At 36.8% G+C, this 14045-nt stretch overlaps 1 protein-coding gene across 3 annotated transcripts in view; it reads right to left on the bottom strand.

The window, feature by feature from the left end:
- Window positions 1-14045, bottom strand: part of LOC113518069 (uncharacterized) — a 191896-nt gene that overhangs the window by 3319 nt on the left and 174532 nt on the right. For all 3 annotated transcript variants that reach the window (XR_008252608.1, XM_052892882.1, XM_052892883.1), the window contains exons 16-20: window positions 9611-9759; window positions 8724-8838; window positions 5863-5985; window positions 3028-3187; window positions 602-773 (exon numbers count right to left, since the gene is read on the bottom strand). Coding sequence is in view for 2 of the 3 variants with exons in the window: in XM_052892882.1 (XP_052748842.1) it covers window positions 602-773; window positions 3028-3187; window positions 5863-5985; window positions 8724-8838; window positions 9611-9759 (719 nt within the window). In the remaining variant the exon portion in view is untranslated. The remainder of the gene's footprint in view (window positions 1-601; window positions 774-3027; window positions 3188-5862; window positions 5986-8723; window positions 8839-9610; window positions 9760-14045) is intronic.

Genomic DNA, 14045 nt, shown 5'->3' with positions numbered 1-14045 from the left:
AGTATAATTGTTATCCTATGCAACCCAATGTTCCAACTAAAATAGGTCAGTACATATGTAAAATCAGAATTATTCGCGTTCTTTTAAAAATGTGTTTTAAACGCCAAAAGGAACATTTTTTCCAAAGCACTATTAGTCGAAGAACTACTATTTTTTTAATCTTCCACACTAAATTGATGGCTGGATGCGCTATGTCGGGAGATTAAAATTGTTTTGTTTCCTGTTAACCCATGTTTCTAACTTCCTAAGAAAAAACAAAATATCATTTCCCCCTTTTGCGTTTATATATCCCTTACAGACATACATTTGGAGGGTTTATATTTAAAATAACTCTACTACTACATATAAATGAATAAGTAATATTATACAATTTCTCAACTGACAAAATCTATTTAAATTCATGTTTGTGAAAATAGTTCACAAAAGTATTTGATCGAGAGATACAATTTCGACACTGCATGCATGAAAAGGAACGAGACGACTACATTTTGTATCTTCTTTTTTATAATGCGAGCGCTAACGAAAACGTATCTACTGATAGATTCCTTTATCACTTTTTTAGTTAATTTGTCTGTTAATTTAAACGCAAATAAAATCGTACCTGATCTTGATAGGTTGTCGCAGCGAGAGCTCCGAGCCTGAGGTAGAAGGCGTCCTGGCCGCGGTCACCAGCCTGGGGGGGCGCGGGGTCCGCGGAGAGCGTCCCCTTGCGAACTCCAGCCGGTAGTTGTCGGAGCGAGGGCTACCACTGAATGCCTCCACTTCCGCAGCGGCTATGAAAGTGAAAGAATTTTATAGTTGAGAAGGAAAAAGAAAGCTCATATAGTAATTAAGAAGACTTGCTAAAGGAAGATTTTAGGCAAAATCTTCTGCTTCTATTATTACGTACTTGAAAAATTTCTTAAGAATGCTCTCAGCAATAAGACCGCCTTACTGTACTTATACAATTGTATCGTTGTATTTGTTAATTGTCTTGCTTATTTCCTATATTGTATAATGCAAATAAAGTATACTTATTCATTCATTCATGTACTTGAAAAGTGTAAGGCACTAAAAATTACTAGCACGTACTAAGACAAAAAAAATTATGCCTTTAGATAAGGCAAAATGTGTAGCATTATTATTGTTTAAGACTATTTGTACGGGGGGAAAGGGATTATTAGTAATAGGGTTTTGCAGCCTCGTTGTTAGCAATATACCCTATCAGGTCGACCTCCACGTAGTTCCCTCTGGAAACCTGGAAACCTGGTCACGATGGGGTAACTGACCTGTTTGATCCTCACCTATCATTCTTCACTGGTGCCCCGGCAGTGTATACCGATAGCGCAGGCGTGGTTACTATTCCATTATCATCCATTTCTTTTAAAATAAATTCCTATAGTTACCATAAAGTATTACGTTCCATTCATATTTAGTACACGTTTCATGAATAAGCGTTGTATTATTATAAACACCATATAATGGTGTGTAGCGGAAGCGGTTATGTTAGCACGTAGCTATCACCATAGACACCATAAATCGTGGGCAAGGCGTCCTTGGTATTAAAAATATACATATAAACATAACTTAAGGCATATAGTGAAGTTAAGCCATGTTTGTATTACCAATAAGTTTTTTTTAATAGGTGATAATGGTATGGTAACCTCGCTTGCGCTATCGGTATACAATGGCGGGGCACCAGTGATAGATGACTGATGAGGATGACAGCAGGTCAGTTAGCCCATCCGGACAAATTCAACTAGAATTAAACACAATGGTTTCTAGGCGGAACCACGTGGAGGTCGACCTAATAGGGTATATTGCTAGTAATAGGGTTATTCGACCCCATTGCTAACAATCCCTTTACGCCATTACCAATAAGTTGTGATATGTCAGTTTTTTTTTCACACATCTTAGAATGGTAAACAAGCTGACGGTCCACCTGATGGAAAGTGGTAACCGTCGCCTATAGACATGAGCGGTACCATGGACATAACAGAGTATACTGTTTCGCCCATGATACCCCCCGTGCGTTGATATCCTTGAGGACTCAGATGTTATTCCTCTGTATCCTGTAAATTCACTGCCATATCCCACCCTTCAAACCGAAACACAGCCATGCAAACACAACTAACTGCTTTACGGTTGAAACACGAATAGGACAGAGGTACCCAAGCAATCGACTTTTGTACAAAGTCTGGTAAATGTTTATGTTATTTGTTAAACTAATTACATATAGTTAGCTTATTTAATTTAAGGTTAATTAGGAACAGTTTTTATGGCGGCATACGAGTATGAGGGCAAACAAATGGAGTCGAGCGCGCGTGCCCTACATGACAACGCAACTGATACGGCTCGCTAGTCGCATATTAACTTCATTAAAATTTAGTGAAAGTAATTTAACATTATATTAATATTAAACACGGACAATTATTCATTGAATAATGGATGTATCCAGTAACTAATACGTTATAAAGCCTATTGACTATTGAATAAAAAAACTTACTTAGTATTCTTTATGCAAATTTTAATGTCAAAGTAGGTTTTTTTTTATACAACTTTGAATGGCAAACAAGCTGACGGCCCACCTGATGGAAAGTGGTAATCGTCGCCTATAGACATGAGCAGTATCATGGACATAAGAGAGTATACTGTTTCACCCATGATACCCCGCATGCGTTGCCCTCTGTACCCTGTAAATTCACGCCATATCCCACCCTTCAAACCGAAACACAGCCATGCAAACACAACTGCTTTACGGTTGAAACACGAATAGGACAGAGGTACCCAAGCAATCGACTTTTGTACAATGTCTCCCTCTGGTAATAATCTGGTGGTATTCTAACTTAGTGCAGACATAGTCTCCCTCTGGTTTATTATATTTTAAAATAATTTTGTATCCATGTTCAGATAAATAAATTAATTCAATTGGATATCAGCAGACTGTCTTGTGGTCTATCTTCTGGTGGGGTCAACTATTAGTTTATTTATATTTTCATTAAACTCTCATAAAAAAAATGTTAAATGGTGTAAAAGCTGTAGACTGACCGTTGTAAACGACGTGCGTGGACATGGGCATGCGTGCGCAGGCGGGTGGGTGCGCGTGCGCAGGCGCGGAGCCGGCCAGCGCGGGCGTCGCCGCCCAGTCGCGGTACACGCGCGCCGACCCGCTGCCGTCCCGCCACTCGGATAGCTCCACGCACCGGATCTGGACGCAGGCATGACAGTTTAGTTTTTTTTTTTATAAATCAATCAAAGCCTATGCTGGACAAAGGACTCCCTCAATTGGTTCCATCTCGTACGAATAAAGACTGATATAGCTGATTAAGCTGTATCAGTTTTTGTAGAATTAGTTGAAACCATCTCCCATTGCACATGAAGTCTTCCGCCGTTATTTCATTTGTTTAAATCCAATCTTACAAGCTTAAATGGAACTTGTTTCTTCTAAGCGACTTTGTTAAAATTTTGCATAAGCGTAATAAAAAATAAATAAACATTACATGTAATGCTATTACAATACTGCTAAAATAAAATATCATTGAAAATGATTAAAAAAAATGGCTATCAGTTAATTATTATATACTTACTATACGTCTTTCATTTACATTTTAATTTATTCAACTATTGTCTTAAAATATACGTATTTCTCACCATTTTTAGGTCAATATTTAATCAGCTATTCACCTAAAAATGGCAAGTGGCGTGCATCATGCAACTCGGAAGGCAATAGAAAAAAAAAATAGATGCTATCAAACGTTTCGTGGCTGACTCTTTTGTTACCAAATCTGTACTACTTTTGCATCCATATTTAAAATATGCACATTTTAATAGAGTCTTAGAAAGTATGCCTATTTACTTGCACGCTAATTTACTTAAAGAGTATTCACGAGACTGTATACAAACAAGAGATCAAAAAACACCCAGCATAGATAAATCTATGATGTGTTTATACAATATAAGCAGATCGTATGACTGCCTATTTTTATTTTTAAAATAACACATTCTACATGAAAAGGTTTTGCTGGAAGAAATCTCTTATTACAGATATGCTCGCCTTTGTACATTATGTTTATAATGAATTGTGATTAACATTATGTTTTGTGTACAATAAAGAATAATGAATAAATTTTTTGTGGCGCAAATTAAGGAGCGATAGCTATTTAGAAATTTTTTCTCTTTTGGTATGTGTTATAAATGAAATCATTTTAGCCGTTAACTGTCCAATGTTGAACATAAGTCTTTCCCATAAAGAGAGTTTTGCAAATAGTTGCTAAGCTTGGCAATCGGGTTGGCAACCACAGTAGAACTTTTAGAGATGTTTTAAGAGGGACGCTACTGCCCATCCCTCGCCCTCCCTTAGTCATCTCTTATGACACGCACGGGAAAAGAAGGGGTGGCCTTTTCTATTTTTGGAAATCATACGGCCAAATAAAATAGAACCATAAAGATAGTGACTTTGGTTTTCTTTTTCTATGAACAAAACTATAAATATATATAATAATATCAAGATTTAATAGTTATTTAAAAATAAATTATATGTTGACTTAGGTTTTGTACCCTTTATCTATATATATATATATATATATATATATATATATATATATATATATATATATATATATATATATATATACATATTTCGTTTTCAATAAGTCACCTGGAATGACTCAAGAATTAAGGGACATATTTCTGTCACTGGGTACGTCATTTACTCATCTATTTTTATAGGTAACTAAATAGTTTCATGCATTGCTTTCGAAGATTCTTAACTTGCCTTTAACTCTCTGATACTAGCTTTTTTTACCTTCTCTTTTAAGTAATAAGTAATTTTTTTATGCATCTCAGAATGGCAAACAAGCTGACGGCCCACCTGATGGAAAGTAGGAACCGTCGCCTATAGACATGAGCAGTACCATGGATATAACAGAGTATACTGTTTCGCCCATGAAATCTCCCATGCTTTGCCATTTCTGAGATCTCAGCTGTTATTCCTTTGTAGCCTGTAAATTCACTACCATATCTCACCCTTCAAACCGAAACACAACCATGCAAACACAACTGCTTCACGGTTGAAACACGAATGGGGCAGAGGTGTCCAAGTTGTTTGTTTTGTTCTTTAATTTCTTTTGTTATTTAATAATCTAATTCCCTTTTTATGCGCTAGAATTAACTTTCCTTTCTTCTTTTATTATATATAATGACAGACAATTTATTTAGCATTAGTAATTTAAATGAATAATAAATCTAAAATATGTAAAGTGACAGTCATGTACGCTGATGAATTACATAGGAATCACTCGTAAATTCTTAATTCATTCCAATTATCTAATTTTAATTTCTTAAACTTTCTATTGTAGGTAACGTGAAAGAAATAAGGAGATACAATAATGGGCATGGTTTTTTTATACCACTAAGGTGGCAAACAAGCATACGGCGCACCTGATGGTAAGTGGTTACAGTAGCCTATGAACACCTGCAATACCAGAGGTATTACGCGTGCGTTGCCGACCCTGAAGAAACCTCTTTACCCCTCTTTTGAAGAACCCCATGCTGTAGTCTCTTGGGAAAACCTCGGCAGGGAGCTCATTCCACAACCTGAGTGTTCGTGGGAGGAAACATCTCTGAAAACGCGCAGTACGCGACCATTGAGGCTGTAGGATATGAGGATGAACTCCCTGTCGATGGCGAGCCGTACGATGGTAGAAAGTGGCTGTGGGCATCATATTGAACAATTCCTCTGAGCACAATCCAATGTACAGGCGGTAGAACACGCAGAGTGAGGCAAAATCTCTCCTAAGACTTCGATACCGCTTGTGACTAGTATAAAGTTCTTAGTAGCTGAAGGAGTGGTCATGTCGAAAGATACGGTAGTAATACACTTACAGGTGTGGTGCTTTTGCTACGTCCGCTGATCTCCGAGGACGCGTTGCTGTGCCGCTGCCTGCCGTCCCGGTTTCGTTCTGGAGCGGTAGACTCCCTGCAGGAACCGTCTGGCTCGTCGCGTGCCTGGGAAATTGTTTTATTGTATAACAATACGAGAATAGTAACAAGATGGTTAATTAGATTTGAGTTTTTTTAATTAAATACAATTATATTATCATATAGAATTACATTCATTCATGTTCCGTGTGGTTCCGTCATAGAATAAACCACCCCTTTCTTGAATAAACGACTATCAAAACGTCTTTTATATTTAGACAGGAAAAACTATAAAATAATTATAGGGACGATAACGGACCATTGTCCATTTAACAAACATTTATACACAATAGGAGCCACAGACAGCCTTCTATGTCGAGGCTGTTTTCACGCCAAACAAACGGCTGCTCACGTAATCCTGGAATGTGAGGCTGTAGCCCCTCAACATTTAGAAATTCTAGCAACAGTGAGGTCGCTCCGTGAGGCCTGTGAAGATTCCAGGAAGCTTCTGTGCTTCTGGGCGGAGCTGGGCTGGCTGTAACGTCGTTCTTTTATTCTTGCTTGACAATTATTATTATTATTTATTTAAATGTATTTAAAATTAGAATGTGATGACGATCAATTGTATAAAATTGACTTGATGTATAATTTTGGACTGTCTGTGTAACTATATATGTTTGTATGCCGTACAGGCTAAACATGTCGAACGATATTGTATTGTCAACATCTGCATGTATTTATACGCATGTTTTACAAATAAATAATCTTGAATCTTGAACAACAGCCCAAATGAGAGGCTAAGCGCGGGAAAAACAGTACAATTTATATTACATTACCCCTTTCTTTTCCGTACGTGTCATAAGAGGCAACTAAGGGAGGGCGAGGAATGGGCAGTAACGTCCCTCGAGAAGCGTATATGCTTACATGACTGTGTTTAAGTACGAAGCATGATTTATAGGAATGAAATAACAAGGTAAAGAAACATAACACCCATACCTGCTTACATAAGGGTCTACGAGAAACACTATTAGGGATGGTAAAATAATAGAGCAATATATATATATTGCAGTTATAATATCTATATATTAGATATATCAAAAACAAGTAATTCAATATATAATATCGAAATGAGGCACTCGGTCTAAATTAACATAGATATTCGACTGATATGGCTAATGTCGAAATGAATGATGACCCTTTTTCCACCATCAGTATCTAATCAATGTGTTAAAATACACAAACTACCACTGTACCATAGTCCTCAGGAATGATAACGCATGGGGGAAATCATGAGCACTACACAGCATTCCATAATAGTCTTTGTACTGTTCACGACTATTGGCGACAGTTGCCTATTTCGATCAAGTGCGTAGACAGATTGTTTGCCATTCTAAGTATCATAAAATCACAAAGGTCGGCATAGCACTTAATTTAATTGCAACCGTAAAAATTATGGCATGATAATAAGTCTTATTCTTAAGGATACAGTGACTATTTCACCTTTTTCACACTTTGGACTTAATTTCACATTTTGGACCTTCAGCCCAATAGGCTAATGTGTCCATTAGAAATTCAAATCGTTTATGCGAGTAAGCAATGATCGTGGATAACAAACTATCACGTAGATAAACTTCTATATCTGCCACTGTTTTGATTATCTCGTGGCGATTTACAATCGTGACTCGTCTGCCAACACCGAGATCCGTGTACGTTCTCTGAATTTCTGTCATGCTAATGATGTGAATACGGCTGGCCCTTATTTAAATTAGGTTTATGTAGAATTAAATGGATATCCACATCCTGTCTAGTGAGCAGTGAGAAAAATATTTTTAATCCTTGATGACATTGGGGGGAAAGGGATTGTTAGTAACGGAGACTGAGAATCCCATTGCTAGCAAGATACCTAGCCATGTTGACTTCCACGCGGTTCCCCCACTGGAAACTATCATGGTTAATTCCTGATGAATTCATCATGATGGACTAACTGGCCTGTTTTCATTTTCATCTATCACCCTTCACTAGTGCTTCGCCAGCGTATACCGTTAGCGTAGGCGGGGTTTCCATTCCATTTTTATCTATCAAAAAAAAGTTCCCTGATGACTTTTTATATATTTTTAATTAACTATGAAATAGTTTCGTATCACGACATAGGAACAAACACAGCGACGACATGGTCCATGACTACGGCCGACTGAAAAGAGAATGTTCCAGTCTCAACGAGTTTTTTAGATTTGAAAATTCTGTGCTTTAACACTCTAGACTTAAGTATGTTGTTAAAACCTTCAACGAAATCTAACACATTAAAGTACATGATAAGTTATCAGTAATTTAGAAGTAATTAGGACATCAACATACTACCCTTTAACTGTCCACTGTTGAACATAAGCCTTCCCGTAAGGATTTTTGTCAGGGCCACGCTTGACAGGCGGATTGGCAGCTGCAGTTAGGCTTTGCAGATGTTTTAATAAGGACGCTTCTGCTCATCTCTCGCCCTTTCTTAGTCGCCTCTTACGACATCTACGGGAAAGGAACGGGTGGCCTATTCTATGCCGGGATTACACGGCCATTTTTATTGCGTTAAGTAATTCCCGCTTCCCGTCTTTTAAATTCATTCAACCGAGAATCGAACCCGAGTCACCCTTTATTTTTATTTATTTTTACTTTATTGTAAACACTGACAGTACATAAAAATATGACAGAAGTAAATGTACAAATGCGAGCTTAACTGTAAAAGAGCTCTCTTCCAGCAACACCCAAATGGAAGAACTGTTTAAGAACTCTTTAAGAACATATGACGAAAAAGGTTGAATAAAAAGGACTCGTACCTTGACGTGGTTGGTAGTGGTGGGCATGCTGGCCGCTCCGCTGCTTACCAGCCGTAGTTGCTGTCTAATATTAGCCTTCTCTCTCGCTCGTTTACGCTGGAATTCCTCTTCCACCCTGCAGAAATGTTTCAATAAATATGAATAAAAAGACAATGCGATATTACGTCTTTATTTACCGAATATTGTCGGAAGTAACTAGAGGAACGTTACTAATCCCCATTAGTAGCAATGCACTCGGTCAGGTCGACCTCCTCGTGGTTTTCCCTAGAAATTATCGTGCTTAGTTCAAAGTGAATTTATCACGATGGACTGACTGACCTGCCTTTTTATCCTTACTTATTATCTCTTACTGGTGCCCCGCTAGCGTTTACCGTTAGCGCAGGTTACTGTTACATTATGATCCATTAAAAAAACTAGGGGAACGAAACATAAAATATCAGTAAGACAGTAAGAAACTCTATTTTTTTTTATAACACAGGGGGAAAATGAGCATGCGGCTCACCTGATGGTAAGTGACTACCGTCGCCCATGATCATCCGCAACATCAGAGGCATTGCAGGTGTGCTGATACTTTGGGCTGCTATTTGTTCAGGTCAATAAACATATCCTGGCAACGCGGACGAAGTCGCGAGTAAACGCTACATTTTTATTCATTAGGTAGTTTTTTTATACTACTATGGTGACTAAGAAACATACGGCTCGCCTGATGGTAAACGGGGTTAAGGTAGCCTGTGGGTGCCTGTAACATAAGGGATATCACACGCGCGTTGCCAACCCTTAAGAAACTTTAATACGCCCTTTTTGAAGAACCCTATGCTGCAGTCTCTAGGGAAAGCCCCCTAGCCTATAGCCTGTAAAGAGAATAACAAATCAATGTCCTTACTCACCGCCTCATAGCTTCCAGTTCTGTCCTTCTCTGCTGTTCCTTGAAGTCTGCCTCTCTCGAGAGCTTCTCCGCCAAGCGCCGCCTCTCCAACTGCCTGACCGTCGACTGGAACGTAAACCTTTTGCCTCGGCTTTGTCCGTTGTTGTTGCGCTGAAACAATATATTTTTTTTATATTCATGTCTCATAAAAATATAAGTGACTACTTATATATATATGATAATTAATAATTTTTATATATATTTATATATTTTTTTTATACAACTTAGAATGGCAAACAAGCTGACGGCCCACCTGAAGTGGTAACCGTCGCCTAAAAACATGAGTAGACCATGGACACAACAGAGTATACTGTTTCGCCCATGATACCCCGCATGCGTTGCCATTCCGGAGGAGTCAGGTGTTATTCCTCTGTATCCTGTAAATTCACGAAATTATAATATATTTATATATATTATATTAATATATATAATATTAATTATTAATAATTTAGGAATGTTTTTAAATAATTAAGTGCTTAATTATTTTATTGTCTTATGGTATGGTTCGGGCATAGAATGGGCCTTTCGTTTCTTTTCCGTGCATATTATTTGAGGCGATTAAGGGGACCTAATGGTGGAAAGATGAGCAGCAGCGTTTCCCTTTAAACGCCAACAAAGCGGTTGTCAACCCGCCTGCCAAACGTGGCAACTACTAGCAAAACCCATGAAGGTGAGGCCTATGTTCAATAGTGGACATTTAATAGCTGATATGATGATGAAATAATCAATTATTTTATTAGTTAATAATTATTATAATTATTACTGAATTAAATATATTCAAGTGCTCTTTCGTATATTAAGTTTTCACCGACTATGTCTGCACTAAGTTAGAATACCACCAGATTATTACCAGAGGGAGACATTGTACAAAAGTAGATTGCTTGGGTACTTCTGTCCTATTCGTGTTTCAACCGTAAAGCAGTTGTGTTTGCATGGCTGTGTTTCGGTTTGAAGGGTGGGATATGGCGTGAATTTACAGGGTACGGTGGAATAACATCTGAGTCCTCAGGAATGTCAACGCATGGGGGGTATCATGGGCGAAACAGTATACTCTGTTATGTCCATGGTACTGCTCATGTCTATAGGCGACGGTTACCACTTTCCATCAGGTGGACCGTCAGCTTGTTTGCCATTCTAAGTAGTATAAAAAAAAAAATATTTGACCGCAATTTTATATGAAAAGAAATTCTTTATGTACTCTGTCGATATACACGTCAAAGAAAATATTAAAATCATATTTGGGAACGGAGGAAGGCGTTAAGTGCACAATGACTATCATTCTATGACTGCTGATTATGCGGCGAGGAAAGTAAAAGCCAATGGTTAGCTTTTCTTTTGTTGGTAACCACACGTTTTTAAATTAATGTCTGGAAACTAGTCGTCGGATTTGGAGCGTGCGAACCGAGATAGTGCATCGATTGCGGCTAGAGAACGCGTACATGAGTCATGGCTTTGAATTTGGGAAGTCAATGTAGGTCGTATAGTATTGGATGGCGAGATAATTTTGGGCATCGAGGTGTTTAAAAGGAGATATATCGTTTTAAATTTATGTATATATATCGTTATGTATGAGTGGGCGCTAAAGCGACACATTCAGTGCTGCGTCATTTCTCCCTCACTGTGACAAAATCTGCAAAAACTTTTTGGGTATAAGCCTAGTTGGGTCATATGCTTGTTTAGTTTGCAGTGTCCAGTGAGAGCCCTTGTTAATACACGCATATTATTTGTACATCCTACTACATAATATTAATGTAAAACTTTGTAAAAATGTTTGTTTGTAACACTTTATTGTACAGTAAAGTCTTAAATTATAGGATACAGCAATTCTTAAGAAAAGAATGAGTACAATGGCAGACTTATGCCATAAAAGGGATTTCTTTCAGACAACCTTTGAATGTCTGATGGAAATTGTGAATTGATGGAGACAAAAATAATAGGTGTTACAGTTATAACATGAGCACCACATTTATACTTTACAACACATCTAAATGATATTGACCCAACCATCCATTAAACAAGAAGATTCAACAGAGAAGAACTAGTAAAAACTCGACTATTTTTGCTCATTTTTTTTTCTCTGTTGACAACGAGTTAATCTACCAAATTGAAGTGCTTAGCCAAACGAAAGTCATGTTTGTGTTTTAAAATTCATCATCATTTTTAAAAAGATTAGGGTTTTTTCAAATTTTCGTTAAGGCAACTGGATGTTATTCAATTATTAGCAAATTAATTAAAAAAGATATCTAACTAAATGAGGCTTCTAATTTTTCGGCATTTATAGTTCTTTTCTTTCTGTCATTGAAATATGATTTTGATATTTTAATGATATGTCTAAATAAAGCTGTTTAGACATATTTATTGACAGATAAATCTAAGTAATTTCAAAATTCCCACAGTAGTCATTATAAATTGTATATATTACAATTAATTTTATTACGCTACAAATTCTCAATATTTTAGACTGTGCCTTTCTATTAACAATGATAATGCAGTCATCAACTGTCCACTGCTGAACATAGGTCTCCTCCTTGGGCAGTTTTACCGGTAGTTGCCACATTTGGCAGGCAGATTAGCAACTGAAGTTAGACTTCGGTGATGTTTTAAGAGGGACGCTGCTGCCAATCTCTCAACCATTAAGTTCCTTTAATCGTTTTTTAAGATACCCATGGGAAAGGAAGGGGTGGCCTATTCTGTGCCGGGACCACACGGCCATACCTTTCCATTATTAAATTAATATTTTTTTTTTTTTAATTTTTGGACGCTTTCTTTTACACAAATACATTTATTTTCTGTACAATACACCTATGGTTTTTTTTAGTAATCGTATGTCACAGATAAAATGGTGGCTTTTTTTTATACCACTGAGATGGCAAACAATCATACGGCCCACCTGATGGTAAGCGGTTACCGTAGCCTATGAACGCCTGCAATACCAGAAGTATTACGCGCGCGTTGCCGACCCTAAAGAAACCTCTTTACCCCCCTTTTGAAGAACCCCATGCTGTAGTCTCTTGGGAAAACCTCGGCAGGGAGCTCATTCCATGACCTGCGTGTTCGTAGGAGAAAACATCTCTGAAACCGCGTTGTACGCGACCATTTAGGCTGCAAGGTGTGAGGGTGAACTCCCTGTCGATGGCGAGCCGTACGATGATAGAAAGTGGCCGTGGCTAAGTACATAGTATCTACAGATATGTAATAATATAACCTAGTACTCATATAGTATCATGAATTAACAAAGCAAGTTTTTTTTTATGAAGAGGAAACAGTCATCATAGATAACTGGTTTAATTCATAGCGATGTGTTATATTCATTAATTGAAGCGATAATATCTAATGCATCCTTTGTGTATTGTGCAATTCGACCTTTGTTTTCATATTATTATGTTAAAATGGTAGATCATTGCACTATTATGAGAATTTCAAACGTTTTTTTACGTAATATATTTTTAGTTGTAACTTTTTAAAAACAATTTTGTTATAATCTTATAACAAAATATAAATAACAATTGTAAATGCATTAGTTTGTTGAATATAGTTTATTTAGTTGACAGTATATTTTATAAATAAATTAAATAAATTAAATAAATAAATAAATAATCATTATTTCACTCTTTGTTAAAATAATAGTTTGAAGTCCCTAACTCCCGGGGTAGGTATGAAAAAACCTGTGTTTCAGGAGTTGGTGCCCTCTTCCATATGTTGTTGTTAAACATTTTTAGTGAAACAATATGAAACAGAGAAGTAACAAAAACAAAAATTACAATGTAGCCCATAATTTTAGAGAAACAATAATTTATGGGTTCAGTGAAATTGTGATAAAAATGTATGAATGTGTGTGTGTGTGTGTGAATGTGTGTGTATAAAGCTTTAATAATTCATAGTAAATTACATAAACATATACGAGACTTGACTGAAACAAGTGGTTTTTAAAAAGAACCTTCATAATATGTTAATAAATGTTATTATAGTTTAAATTAATATATTAACAATAAACATAAATAATCATTGTTATTCAAAAATATAGTCTCATTCTAATATATTTTGCTTCACTATATAATTTTCTAAATTTGTGTCGAATCTATTGTTAAATGATGCATGTAGCTGTTTTATAATTGTTTTATATGTACGTATATATAGCAGGATATGGAGATACTATTTATAATTATTTTTTTATACAACTTAGAATGGCAAACAAGTTGATGGTCCACTGATGGAAAGTGGTAACAGTCGCCTATAGACATGAGCGGTACCGTTACATACTGTTTCGCCCATGATACCCCCCATGCATTGCCATTCCTGAGGACTCGGGTGTTATTCTTCTGTACCCAGTAAATTCACGCCATATCCCACTCTTCAAACTGAAATACAGCTACTTCACGGTTGAAACACGAATAGGA

This window comes from Galleria mellonella, unplaced genomic scaffold (genome assembly GCF_026898425.1).
Source record: "Galleria mellonella isolate WM207_F2 unplaced genomic scaffold, CSIRO_AGI_GalMel_v1 utg171, whole genome shotgun sequence".
In the NCBI taxonomy this organism is placed as follows: Eukaryota; Metazoa; Arthropoda; class Insecta; order Lepidoptera; family Pyralidae; genus Galleria; species Galleria mellonella.
This window is presented reverse-complemented; position numbering and strand designations above follow the sequence as displayed.